We start from the raw sequence: 12,721 nt of genomic DNA, 5'->3' as shown, positions 1-12,721 counted from the left end.
GCCTATTTCAGTGAAGGATTACAGAGCTGCTCTGGGGTAACCTTGTCGGCAAGGCACACACTGAATAGTAAGATGTGTGAAGAAACTTTTTTTTCCTTTGCTTTGCTTTTTAAGAGAAGTGTAGAGGCACTGCAGATTTTTGTAGTGCACTGAGGTTGTGTCCAGAAACTGTGGAATGGAAAACTGCTCCCCCTACTGACTCACTGGGTCTCAGGCGCTTGCTTCGAGAACTACGACGCAGCGTCAGGTTTAAAAAGTCTGGAATTTCACAACTGACTTAGAAAGTGTGAGAACAGACATTGTCAGCGTGACTTGCCGCATCCAAAGTTTGAGACTGTTGGGTTCCAGGGAGAACTCGGCTCTAACTCGGATCTGCGTCAGCTATGCGGGAGTCCAGCTAGAAATACGGTTTGGAGTCTGCCTCCCGGTTCCTCTCTTCCCCCCTCTTCTTTCTTTTGTCCAGTTCGATTTAGGCCCTGTGTATTTGCCAGGATGATTTCCTTTCAGGACACAAGAGGCTTTATTGTGCTCCTCAAAGCATGCGGTCAAAGAATAACATCTAAAAGTATACAGGATGAGTAGTTTTTCGGTTTAGACTTCAGGGTTTTTTTTTTTTTTCTTTTTTCCTTCAAGACCTCTGGACATCAAAAGTAGCTTGTGTGACCAGGAAATCTTATCCCAACCTCCATGTAGCTATCATTTTGCCATTTATCCTGGAATCAAATGAGTCCTTGCTTTACCTAATTGAATCTCTTGGACACGGATGAGCCTTCATCTGACTGAATCAACCCAAATGCAATCCTTTCTGAAACTGTCAACTCAGAGGTTTCGGAAGCATTTAATTTTGCTTGAGGTTGATGATTTTTCTGTGAATAAATGTGGTGAATTTGGTAGGGTAGTTCTGGAGAAAAGTTGGCAAAAGCCATGTACTTTTTTATTTCACTTGAGAAACTGACTCTGATACTAAACCATAATTGGTCACTTTGTTTAGCTAACAGAGAAAGAAGTGCCGGCATGTAGAGTGACATATCACCAGACTGTTGCCCAAAGCTAATCACCTAAGGGCTCATGCAAGGAAAAGGCAACTGGTAACTGGGTCCAGCAGTTAGATGCAAGGCTGTAAATAAACGTCAGAGGAGCAAAAGCATGCATGAGCTGTGCAGGTGGCCTCCTTTTTTCCTTTGGACACTATGGTAAAATCTGTGATACCAGTTGATGATTATATGTCATTTTTTTAAATTTTATTTTAGAAATACTGAGCTGAGAGGAGCATTTTACATTGTAAAATCTACCTCATGCACATCTAAGGAGACTGAGTAGAAGAGAGATGCTATGACTTGTCCAGAATCACCCAGGACTCTTGGTGTAGCGCTTGTCCTACCTGAGCTCCATTCACTCTTCTCTCGCTTTTGATCCTCTGTGCCTGTTACAAGAACGTTGTAATAGCATCTCATTGAAAAGGAGATGCTGTGAGATTCATCAGAGAAGACATCCATGATGATATAAAACCTCTCCCTTCACCCATTCTCCATTCATTCCACTCTTCTTTGTTTGGAAGCCTGTATTCCAGGCACTGAGCTAGGCGCTGAGGGTTCAATCAAAAACCAGGTGATAGAGCTTCCTGCTCTGCTACAGCTGCCCTCGCCAGATTGGAACCTCCATACCATGCATGTGCTTCAAGTAGACATAAATACTTGGTTGTGCAAGTTACACTCAGAACATGAGCAGCCCCCTACAAAGACACTGAGTGTTGTTTCAGAAGAGTAAGATCAGGTTCAGAGTCTTAAGGTTTACTGTTAGTCATTCCTTTACTTTTACCAGTGAAAACCCCCCTTTATCCCTAACATCGATCTTGATTTCACCAGTGGAAAGGCCACCGTTAAAATGTGTTCTTTTCCAAATTGTAGCTCTAATTGCACTTTTCCTCTTGTCTTCCAGTCCTGGTACCTGGGATAAAAGTCGCAGCGTCCCACCATCCACCAGACAGACCACCTGACCCCTTCTCAACTCTGTAACATGGACGCATCCTCAACCCAGCGCGGTTACAACTTCACTGTCACTGGAAGGGGAAAATCAAATCAACTTGTACATGGAAACAGCAAGCATTATGGTCCAACAGCAAAGGCCATAACCTTTTGGGATTTTTTTTTTAATACTTTAGGAACTGTTGTAATTTTCTCATATGGTGCTGGAAATGGTTGGGCTTTGTAACATTTGAAGTGTTTCCGTGGTTGCGTGAGCATTAGGCAGTGTGGCTAGAGAGGATCTACCCTTGCTCACTGACTTCCTGTCGTAACACACTTTCTTTACGGAGCCCGGCTGTTTCACAGTATTTCATGAATTTACCCACACCGGTGTGAGCCTCTTTGAGCAATCAGGAGGCACTTGGAGAACTAAATCTTTTGTAGTAGCTGAGATCTGCAATATATATAACTTACGGGACAGTCAAAGGGCAATGTTTTTCTGTAACATATTGGAAAAAGAAATCGCAGTTATGTTCCTTTTTTGTTCTTTCTTTTAGTTTGGCTTGGTTCAGCAGTCAGCCGTTAACTAGGTAACATGGCCCGGAAGGACAGTGAACCCACTCGCGTTGCAGAATAATCCCGAAAATGGCAAACTACTACTACTGCTATTCAGTTTTTTAAAAGTTTTGAAATGCTGCACTTACATTTAAAAAAAAAAAAAAAAAAAAACATTTTTTCAACAATTTCAACAATGACACAAATTCACGTGGTAATGGGGAAGATGGTCTGTTTTGACAGAAACTGACAGGAATCAATCAAAACAATCGAATTTTGAATTGAGTAAAGTGCAATTTCATTGGATAGCTAAATATCTTTGTAAGATAGAGATTGTTGAAAATTCTATTTTTGTTTTTCAAGTCCTTCCACCCCAGGACTCTAAATTATTGGGGTAAAAAACAGCCTTGCAAGAAAAAGGGGAGCTATTTTTGCTTTTTATGTTTTTTATTGTTAAACTTGTATCCCTTTAAAAACTGAAGGAAAATTTAAAAAAAAAAACAAAAAAACAAATCTAATGGTGCTTTTACCACAATATGTTAACTACATTAAATGCTAATTAATTATTTTCTGTTATCAAAGCACATAACTAAAATAAAATCATGGTATCTGTTAATTTTATAAGCTAGAAGTCACTAGAATGGATTATGCCAATTCTGAAAATTTTTACATGTATCTGGCATCATAGGATTTATCAGTTATCAGACACTTCATTGTTCCAGAGATTGTCCAGAAAATTTAAAGACCTTTGCGCCCTGAACTGGGCTATGGGAAAATAATTTTAATAATAATAATGAAACCAATACTGAGACAAATGCTGGTGCCCATTCAGATCAAGGGTACTTGTTAGGGAAAAAAAAGTTTGCACCCCCAAATGTCCTGTATCTTATGTAAAAAAAAAAATACAAAAAACAAACAAAAAAATAACAAAAAAAAAGTGCAAGTGATTTTTCTACCAGACAGCGAAGCACCCCTTTGCTTCCCATGCAACTTCAAGAAGGTTTCCTATACTATACATATATATACGTTCTGGTTGGCGAGCCCTGCTGATCAGAGAAAGTCTCTGCATGTTCTAGTGTTAGTAACTAATTTTTATATAGTTAATGTAGGATAAAGTAGAGTGCATTAAGACACAATATTGTAATCCCTACTCTAGGCACTTGCCTTTAAACGATGTTTTTCAGCCCTTCAGAAGGGTTCTACTACTGTCCTATACAATCAAGTAACTGAAATTCTTGGGAAGACACTTTGCTCCTCATCTTTCCCCCCCAAAACAATGTTGTTTTGTTTTGTTTTTTTTCCTTAATTTGCACGAAAACAAAAATTCCATATCAATGTGCCTTGCCCTGGATAGCGATTATTTGTGGAATTGTTGCACATGCTCCTCTATTGAAAGGGGTTTTTCCCTAGTCAAGCATTTGGAGACACTTTTTGTAAATGTGACTTTTATGTCAGCCATTGTCAGTTTCAACATCTAGAACTAAATAGAGAGTTAGTTGTCCCGCAGATAGGAGTAGTCTTTATCGTCCTATGTGGTCAGTGGCAGTGCTATTCTGAGATCTGTAGATGCTTAGAATATCAGTATTTTGGATGTTGCTGCATTTTACAATTTATTTGGAGTCTTCCTTTATTTCCCCCCCCACCCCGCCCCCAGATATATGAAAATATGCAATACCTGCTTATATCGTGTAGAAAAGCTTAGCAATGATTAATTTTTCTTTTATTTTTTTTATTTGACCAAAGTCGGTGCTGCACTTGACGCAGTGTGTTTTAGGTGTCTGTCTTTGTACTTTTTTTGTGATTTTTGAATGCACGTGCGCAGGAAGGGCTCCTCTTAGAGAAGCAGTCAAACTGTGAAGCACTAAGCTGACCCTGCTTCAAGCAATTTTGTTTTTACAACTGTTCCTTTCACAAGCAAGCCTTAAAAAAAAAAAAAAGACAACTTCCCTTTTCTTCAGCTCCCACACCCCATTTTTCTTAGCAGACTGCAGTCAATCCACATTCAATACAAAGTATATAATGCCCATTTTTATATGCACGTTTTTAAACTTCCAAGTTCTGAAAATTGTTTACTGGTTATCTCTATTTAAGGAAAAAAAAATAAAATAAAACATTTTGGATTTTCATATGTGTCTGATAAGTGGTTGAATAGTCGTTTGGCGCTGTCGTATGGTGTGATTGTCAGTATATGGTGTCACTTCCTCTAGCCAGCCAGCATACTTTGCCTTCCCCTATAGCACTTAGCTGGGCATTACTTTATTATGACATATGTGCACTAAAAAAAGAAAAAAGAAAAAAAAAGAAAAAAAATAGCAGCTTTCAGTGCTTCACAGTGAAGGGAAAAAAGCCTAGACAAACATTTTGTCAGAACCTTGCGATAAGCCAAGGTATTACCAGTAAATTGGTTGTATATACAATAAAATTGCACCCTTTTTTTAAAACAAAACAAACTAAGCAATAGTTTGGGCAGTTTTAGTTGTTTTTAGTGAGCATGTTGTAGTCATGACTGCAAAGAGAGAGATTAACTGCCCACTCAGAAGATATGTAATTTGTATTGTTGTATAGTTTTATTGATTACACTGATTTATTCTACCCTATTTTATAATGCAGGACTTTTGTAATGTTGTTTAAATGAGGAAAAATTTCTGTCAAATTAGCCTAGTGAAATTTCTGATTGTTCATTATAAAGGCAGCGTTCATAGAATGGCTTTTCTTTCTTTCCCACCCCCCTCTCCCTTTGGGAACTGGATTTAAGTTTAAAACTTTCCTGTTTCCTTTTTTTTTTTTTTGTAAGTATTTAAATACAGTTTTGTTTGTTTTTTCTTTCAATGGTATAGCATATTCCTATGCTTGAGAAGTATAGGTCTACTGAAAAACCATTGTAAATGGACGTTACAGGTATGCTGTATTTTTGAAGGTATTCTGTTGTATTAAGTTTGATGAAGCTAAAATTAGGGAACTCTGAACAGATTTGCAGGAAAAAAAATGTTTTAAAGGCTTTAAAACATTAGGGAGGCAGTCTAGGGTGATAACGAACAGGGGTTAAGTATTAAACACACTAAGTTATATTTTTGTTCATGTTTCATTGTCCAGAAAGCAGCAGGAAACTGTAGTTTAGTTGTGATCAAGCAGGAAAAAAGAAACATCAACAATACGAGTGTTTAACCTTTTTAGACTCAAAGTCAAGCGAAGATGTTTGAGGAAGACGTTGCTACCTGGGGTGTGTAGACTGACAGACCGAGGGCCATCCACACTTGAAGGCCCAGCCCTTGATTCTGAGACACATTCGAATTTTTTCTCTCCCTTCAAATGGCATTAACAATATTGGCAAAGATAAGTCCCTCAAATAACTCTCCGTTTTTTTCTTTGGGAACTGAAGTCAGAGGCACAAACACTAAATCATACCATTTTCCTATATCCTTTTTTTTTTTTCCTTCTGGCCCATCTCCCTGCCACAAAAACGCTCCTTGTCTGACCGTTAATGGGCAGAGGCCCTCTTTCCAAAGCCCGCTCTCTCCATCCCACACGTTCTTCTTTCCTTTGAGGTTTGACCTAGGTTTTCTGTTTCTTCACACCCTGGCATGACAGTTACTATGTCAGCTCCTCCCCGCCCCCACCCCACAGTCAGGCGTGGGCTACAGGCGGGCCAAGGTCCACTTCCCGAAGCGTGTATTCTTCACATTCTGACAGGTGAAGCGTAAAGGAACCCAGACTTCCCAGAGTCACAGTATTCAGACAGCCCACTGGAAGACGCAAAACCCCGTCTCAAAAAGTTTGTCTTTCACTTTTCAAGTCCTTATCCTCATAGGCTTTGAATTCTGTAGTTACAGTGTCATAAAGTATTTACAAAATCTGCATTAAGACAAAAAATGTTTTCCTTTTGATTTTTTTTTTTTGTGGGGAGGGGTTTCTAAGAATGTCATTTAATGTACCTGGCATCATGTCTCTGGAAGTATCATTTTGTCCATAGCCGTAGTGGTCTCTCTCTTTCGTTTTCTTTCTTTCCTTTTCTTCTTGTCTCTTTTTCCTGGTAGCAGGCCTCCATAGAACCAATTTAAAACACAACTGGCATGGTAATGTACGGAGAGCTTCAGTGGCACCTCACCACCCACCCTCCGAGACCTGTCCTAAGACTTCAGACAGTCTCAGAAAGCTGCACTGCCCCCAGCACAGCTTTCATTCAAATCAGCTTTTCCAAGGCCACTTTCGTCCTGAAGTCAATGCATGTATTTGCTGTTTGACAGTAAACCCGCTCTGCCTTCTCCACGTCCAAGGCTGTGCATTCGTCTAATTAGTGTCGTGTATGTTTTCCTTTTATTTTTTCCAATAAAAAAGCAGTGGGATGAAAATTGCTTTGATATATAGCAGGTAACATTGAAGCTATTCCATAGCACTTAAGTGTAGTGAATACTGTGTCACCAATCCTGAAATCAATTTAATGTTTAATGCAAATCCATTACATGGTGCTATTACAGGCTGACAAAATGATTTACACAAATGTGACAACTTGGGCTCAATTCACTCTGCTTTCCAACAGTGTAAACGCATAGCAGTGTTTATCTGCATGAGAACTATGCACTAATCTATCTGAAGAAAAAAACTATATCAACTTTGGTATCTACTTTCCGTTTACTTCAATCCTTGCCTTTTTGGTCATTGTTATAATGCCAGCTTTAGGACAGAAAGAATTATAAGAAAACCAGCATAATACCTGATATATTAAAATGTAGTGCCTGTGAAATCTGTATTATATTGCTCTTCTGAAGTAAGATTTTTCTACACCGGTAGCCTTCGCTGTCTGTCAGTCAGGACCTTCTGGTATAGGTGATGTAAAATAACCGTACAATATTAATGCATGCTATTCCATAATGCTTAGTGAACTGTATGAATATTACTCAAGATTATGTTAGTCTTTTTTTCTGACTTGGTTCTTGTCAGCTAGGTTTAAAGGTATTTCACTGAGAACGCAAATTCTGTCTTTTCTTGATTTCAGCAGTTTTCAGTATTTTGGAGGTATACATTGACTTAAATTCAGTATTACTTGTGTTTTTGTTTTCGTTTTTGTTTTTTGTTTTCTTTTTCCTAGGGGACAAGCATGGGTGTTTGATTTCAGAAATCAGTCCCTGGCAAGACTTTTGTCTCAAAACAACCATTTGAATTTCAAGAACTCTGCTCTGAAGACACTGAGGATATTTCAAAATGAGGGACATTTCCCTTCACCCTCGACTGAAGCTTTGCCGATACTGAAGCATTTTCTTAATGGACAATGTTCAGCCAGGTACCCATGCTTGATCCGTCTTCACACCAGACTTCCTCGTATTAAAAGAAAAAAAAAAAAGAAAAAAAAAATCTTTACAGAATCACGTGGCTATTTAGTTTCATGCACAGTTGCAATATTTTCTTCAAAAATAAAACTCTGTACAAACTTTGGGCCCGATTCATAAGAAAAAGAAATTGGCTATTAACACGGGATTTTTTTCAATATAACTTTTTTCTTTTTTGGTCTAAATTTGAAATGACTTGCTTCCCAAATGAAATCTTTTATCTCATTTTTTTTCCCCCTAAGCCAGCATTGATCTGCCTTTTTATTTTTTATTCCCCTTTTATAATCTGTTAGGGGGATGGGGAAATGGAGAGCAGATTTCAGCAATGCTCAGAAAGATAAGAGGGGACCACCTACCCTTGAGCATGGTAACAAGGGAGGCAGCAGCATGTAGGGGCAGGACTTTGCCTGAGTGCCAGACATCATGAGTTTCCACATGAGCGTCACATTTCCTGATGCTATTCAATTCAAAAAACACAATTTCCAAAGTGTGTCTGGACCACAAGAGTATATGGTGGAAGTGCCACCGTGAATCCAGCCCTACGCCGTCACCGTGGAGAATACCCCCCAGGGTGCTCGATGTGAACTTGTGTCTCTCCGAGGTGGTTTCTAGGACAAATGGTGTCCAATGAATGGGGCTATTTTTCTTGCTGTTTTTATGCTCAGCTTCTCACAATGACAGAAGATTTTTTCCCTTTTTGATTCTATTTGTGTTATTTTTATTTTTCAATTTTTTTTTAGTAATAGTCTATAATTTAGCACTGTTTTTTCAAACATCTCAGCCGAAGGTCACAAGGCCACTGGCTACGTTGGGATGGAGGCCTAAAGAGTGCACTTTCTCCCTAGTCTCCGACTGCCTTTCTGCACTGTGAAGGCATTTGGTAGCATCACTGCTGAGGTACTGGCTTGACCTAGAGCTGGAGGTTTATCAGATTCTAGGAGGTCCTCTAGGTAGACTTTCAAAGGCAAATACACGACCCCCCTCCTCTGCAGCCCTGACCTCTTACCAGAACAAAGTTCACTGAGGGCTTGTCCCACCACCCTTGGAAATCTGTCTGCTCAAGATACCTCCATTTTTGTTTTTTGGGGTTTTTTTGTTTGTTTGTTTCATTTCAAATTGTGGGAGAAGGGGATTAAACACTTCCAATGATAAGAGATCTGTTGTGAAACTGAACACCCCGTGTTAATAAGTTAGTTTGACATTTGTTTTTTATGAGCCGGGCCCCCTGTGCCTCTAGTATACTTGTATTGACTCTCATAGTTACCCTTTTAGTTTGACTGTGTTCTGTGAAAATTTGTAATTGGTTGAGAATCACTGTGGGCGTCCATTCTTATTCAACTAAATCTCCACAGGTTTTTGAGCTGGTGTGGATTAGTTTAACTCTTGTATTCAACCATTAGTGCTACCACCGTCTCACATTACAATACAATTACTGGAAGCAAGTACTGCATTTCCTATGCAACAAAAAAGGAAAATAAAAAATTGCTAATGCTATGGAAGCTGTGTCATCATTTGCTTTAAATCACACCTGGAAGGTGACATTTGAGTGATAGTTATGGGTGTGGATCAGAGTTTCCCCTAAAGACAGCCAGTCTTTGCACCCGTCGCTTGCATCATCCTTGACAGATGTCAGGCACCCTCCACAGGGTTCTCATGAGCCATGTTGGCTTTTTTACCTATTTGTGTGTGTGTGTGTGTACTCAGTCACTCAGTTGTGTTATTTACCTTTATGTCTTGTCTTTGCCATTGGACTGAAAGCTTCTTGGAGGCAGGGATAATATCTTATTCTCTGCATCCCTGGATCTTAGCACATCCAGTGTACCTAGAACTTGTGTGTGTGTGTGTGTGTGTGTGTGCGCGCGCGCGCACACTCAGTCTTGTCTGAGAGTTTGCAGCCCTGTTGACTGTAGCCTGCCAGGCTCCTCTGTGCATGGGATTTTCCAGGCAAGGATACTGGAGTGAGTTGCCATTTCCTCTTCCAGGGGATCGTCCTGACACAGGGATCAAACCCTTGTCTCTTACATCTCCTGCATTGGCAGGCGGATTCATTACCACTGCAGCACCTGGGAAACCCCTTTTACCTACTTGCTGCTGCTACTGCTTCTAAGTCGCTTCAGTCGTGTCCGACTCTGTGCGACCGCATAGACAACAGCCCACCAGGCTCCCCCGTCCCTGGGATTTTCCAGGCAAGAACACTGGAGCGGGTTGCCATTTCCTTCTCCAATGCATGAAAGTGAAAAGTCAAAGTGAGGTCACTCAGTCGTGTCCAACTCTTAGCGACCCCATGGACTGCAGCCCACGTCCATGGGATTTTCCAGGCAGGAGCACTGGAGTGGGTGCCATCGCCTTCTCCGTTTACCTACTTAGACAAATGCAAAACTTCACACTGACATAGTGCCTATTGTGTGCTTGAGGCTGTTCTCAGTGCTTTAGATTTCTTGTTGTTCACTTGCTAAGTCATGTCTAACTCTGCAACCCCGTGGACTGCAGCATGCCAGGCTCCTCTTTCCTCCACTATCTCCCGGAGTTTGCTCAAATTCATGTCCATTGAGTCGGTGCTTTAGATAGTGTATCAGTTAAGGCCCAGTCTGGAGCCAGGAAAAGGGTCCAGTCAGTTTTTCCAACACGAGTACAGCCACCACCCCTGGAGTTAGAGAAACAAAAATGAAAGGTTGGGTTACCAGACCAGACGCTCCAAGGAGGGACTCCCTACAGATACTTGGATCTTTACTGAGAGGAGTCACCGTGAGGCCCTCACGAGTCACCACACGGCCCTTACTCAGACCTCTCAGAGGATGTGGGCAGCTGATGCTGGGCCCTCAAGGGGGTCACAGCCACAGGTACCAGCACTTCAGAGGCAGTAAAGCGTGACTGGTGCTGGGAGAGTTGAAAGGAGCTCGGGCGGTTTGCACCTCTATCCTCTTAGCTATCACGCTGTGTGTAGAAAATGAACACACAGTGAAGTTCCCTCCCTCCTACTCCTAGGCTCCTGCCAGAGTTTCTCATCGGCTTTATCAAAACAGAGCCATCCAGCAAAGGAGTCTGGGAAAGTATCATAAGGAAACCGTGGCCCCATGGAACAGCGTATAGAAGGGCGGGCTTGGAGACCAGAGATAACAAGTAAATAACCACTGTCTTAATCCAGTTAATCCTCACAAACACCCTATGGGATCACTTCCATTTGTAATCTTCCTTCTAGAGATGAAGAAATTGAGACAGATTCAGTAATTTAGCCAACAAATACATGGCAGGGTAGAATGTGAATCTAAGAAGTCTGGCTCCAACGTCCTTCCTATAATCACTACAACATTTTGACCGAACTGTTTATTCAATAAATATTTTTTGAGTACCTATTATGTACCAAGGGCTAGGGCTAGTCAGTAAGCAAAGACGGCAACTATTTGTAGGACGTGCACAGCCTAGTGGGCAAGATAAGCATTATTCCAACAAACAGCAGCAAAGGTAAGGATTTACCTTATTGCACATCTGTCAGCGATTGGGTGCTATAAAGGATACACATAACTGCCGTGAAAGTCAACTGAGGCTGGTGAGACAGAAATTAACCAGGCAAAGGGGGTAGGCAGCTGGGAGAATGTTCTAGGCAGAGGGAATAGCATATACAAACAGCCTGTAGTAGCCCTAGGAGGGGGTTGAAAGAAGCCCTGTTTGGATGAAGAGAAAAAGAGGAAATACGGTAGAAGATGAAGCTTCATGTTTAGATCACAATATTGCGGGGCCTTGCCTGCACATTAGAGAACTTTGTCCTCCCTGCAAGAACATCATAAAACGTGTATCAGTCAGATTAGGCTAGATCTATGCTGTGACACAAACAGATCCAAAAGTGCCGTGTATTACAACAAATGATAAAAGTTTGTACCTTATTTTGCATGTCTGTCAAGGGTTGCTGGGGCTTCTGTATAGAGTTTCCTCATTCTAGGACCCAGGGTGAAAAGTGACCACCGTCAGGATGGTTGAGAGATGCATCAGCATGCGGGAGGAGGAGCATGGCAGGACACACACTGGCTTTTATCAACTCTGTCTGCAATTGACACACACCACTTGCACTCACATTTCATTGGCCAGAGCACATCATGTGGTTCAAGAGGACCAGGAAGGTTAACCCTCCCTCAGGAGACTAGAGAACAGATTAGTTTTGGGCATGGGTGGTGCAGTGTGGAGAGTAGGCTAAGTGGAGAAATCCAGAGAGAACACACTACAGCAACCAGAGAGAGGACGGACGCCTGGGCTGTGGCACCCATGATGGAGTGGACGAGAAGTAGACCGATCAGAGAGGTTATGAAGGATGTTAATAGCTACTGTGTATTGACCTCTCCTATGTGCTAAGTGATGTAGGTGATTTATCCCGTTAAATTTAATATTTTCTCTCTTATTATTGCGGCTTTCAAAAAGGTAGAGTCCGTCCTCAAAACACGTTTGTAACTCAGGTGAATGGATCAGTTTTTCCCATACATGCCTTAAAGTCCAAGTTAGAATCAGTTACTACCTTTCAGTTATTACTCAGGCCAATAGCAGAACTTTGGTCTTTATTAGTTGGAGTTAAGACTTGGGAGTTAAAGTCAGTTAACACTGCTCCTTCATTGACATACTCTAGGACAGATTATGCGTAGGTACCAGGCTCAAGGTGAAGGTGAGGTTGAGATCGAAGCCCAGGGTCAGGTGGAAGACTGCCTGGATTGAATCTTGGCTCTGTATTGTTATTAGCTCTGTGGTGTTGGCAATGCCTCAGTTTCTCCATCGGTAAGATGGGAAGAATGATAATAGCATACAACCACCTCACCAGGCTGCTATGATTATGTGATGAATTAACATTTGTAAAGTGGCTAGCAGTGGCCTGGCCATTGTTAACTGCTATGAGAA

At 41.1% G+C, this 12,721-nt stretch overlaps 1 protein-coding gene across 9 annotated transcripts in view; it reads left to right on the top strand.

Moving 5' to 3' along the window:
* NFIA (nuclear factor I A) overlaps positions 1–9,337 on the top strand; it is a 427,392-nt gene extending 418,055 nt beyond the window's left edge. For 8 of the 9 annotated variants that reach the window (XM_059884867.1, XM_015465326.3, XM_024989708.2 and 5 more), the window contains one exon: positions 1,939–9,337. In XM_059884867.1, the coding sequence (XP_059740850.1) occupies positions 1,939–1,956 (18 nt within the window). In that variant the 3' untranslated portion in view covers positions 1,957–9,337. The remainder of the gene's footprint in view (positions 1–1,938) is intronic. The other variant, NM_001038209.2, reaches the window with a different exon arrangement.
* Positions 9,338–12,721: the final 3,384 nt, after the last annotated feature.

Source organism: Bos taurus, chromosome 3 (genome assembly GCF_002263795.3).
Source record: "Bos taurus isolate L1 Dominette 01449 registration number 42190680 breed Hereford chromosome 3, ARS-UCD2.0, whole genome shotgun sequence".
NCBI classification, from domain to species: domain Eukaryota; kingdom Metazoa; phylum Chordata; class Mammalia; order Artiodactyla; family Bovidae; genus Bos; species Bos taurus.
This window is presented reverse-complemented; position numbering and strand designations above follow the sequence as displayed.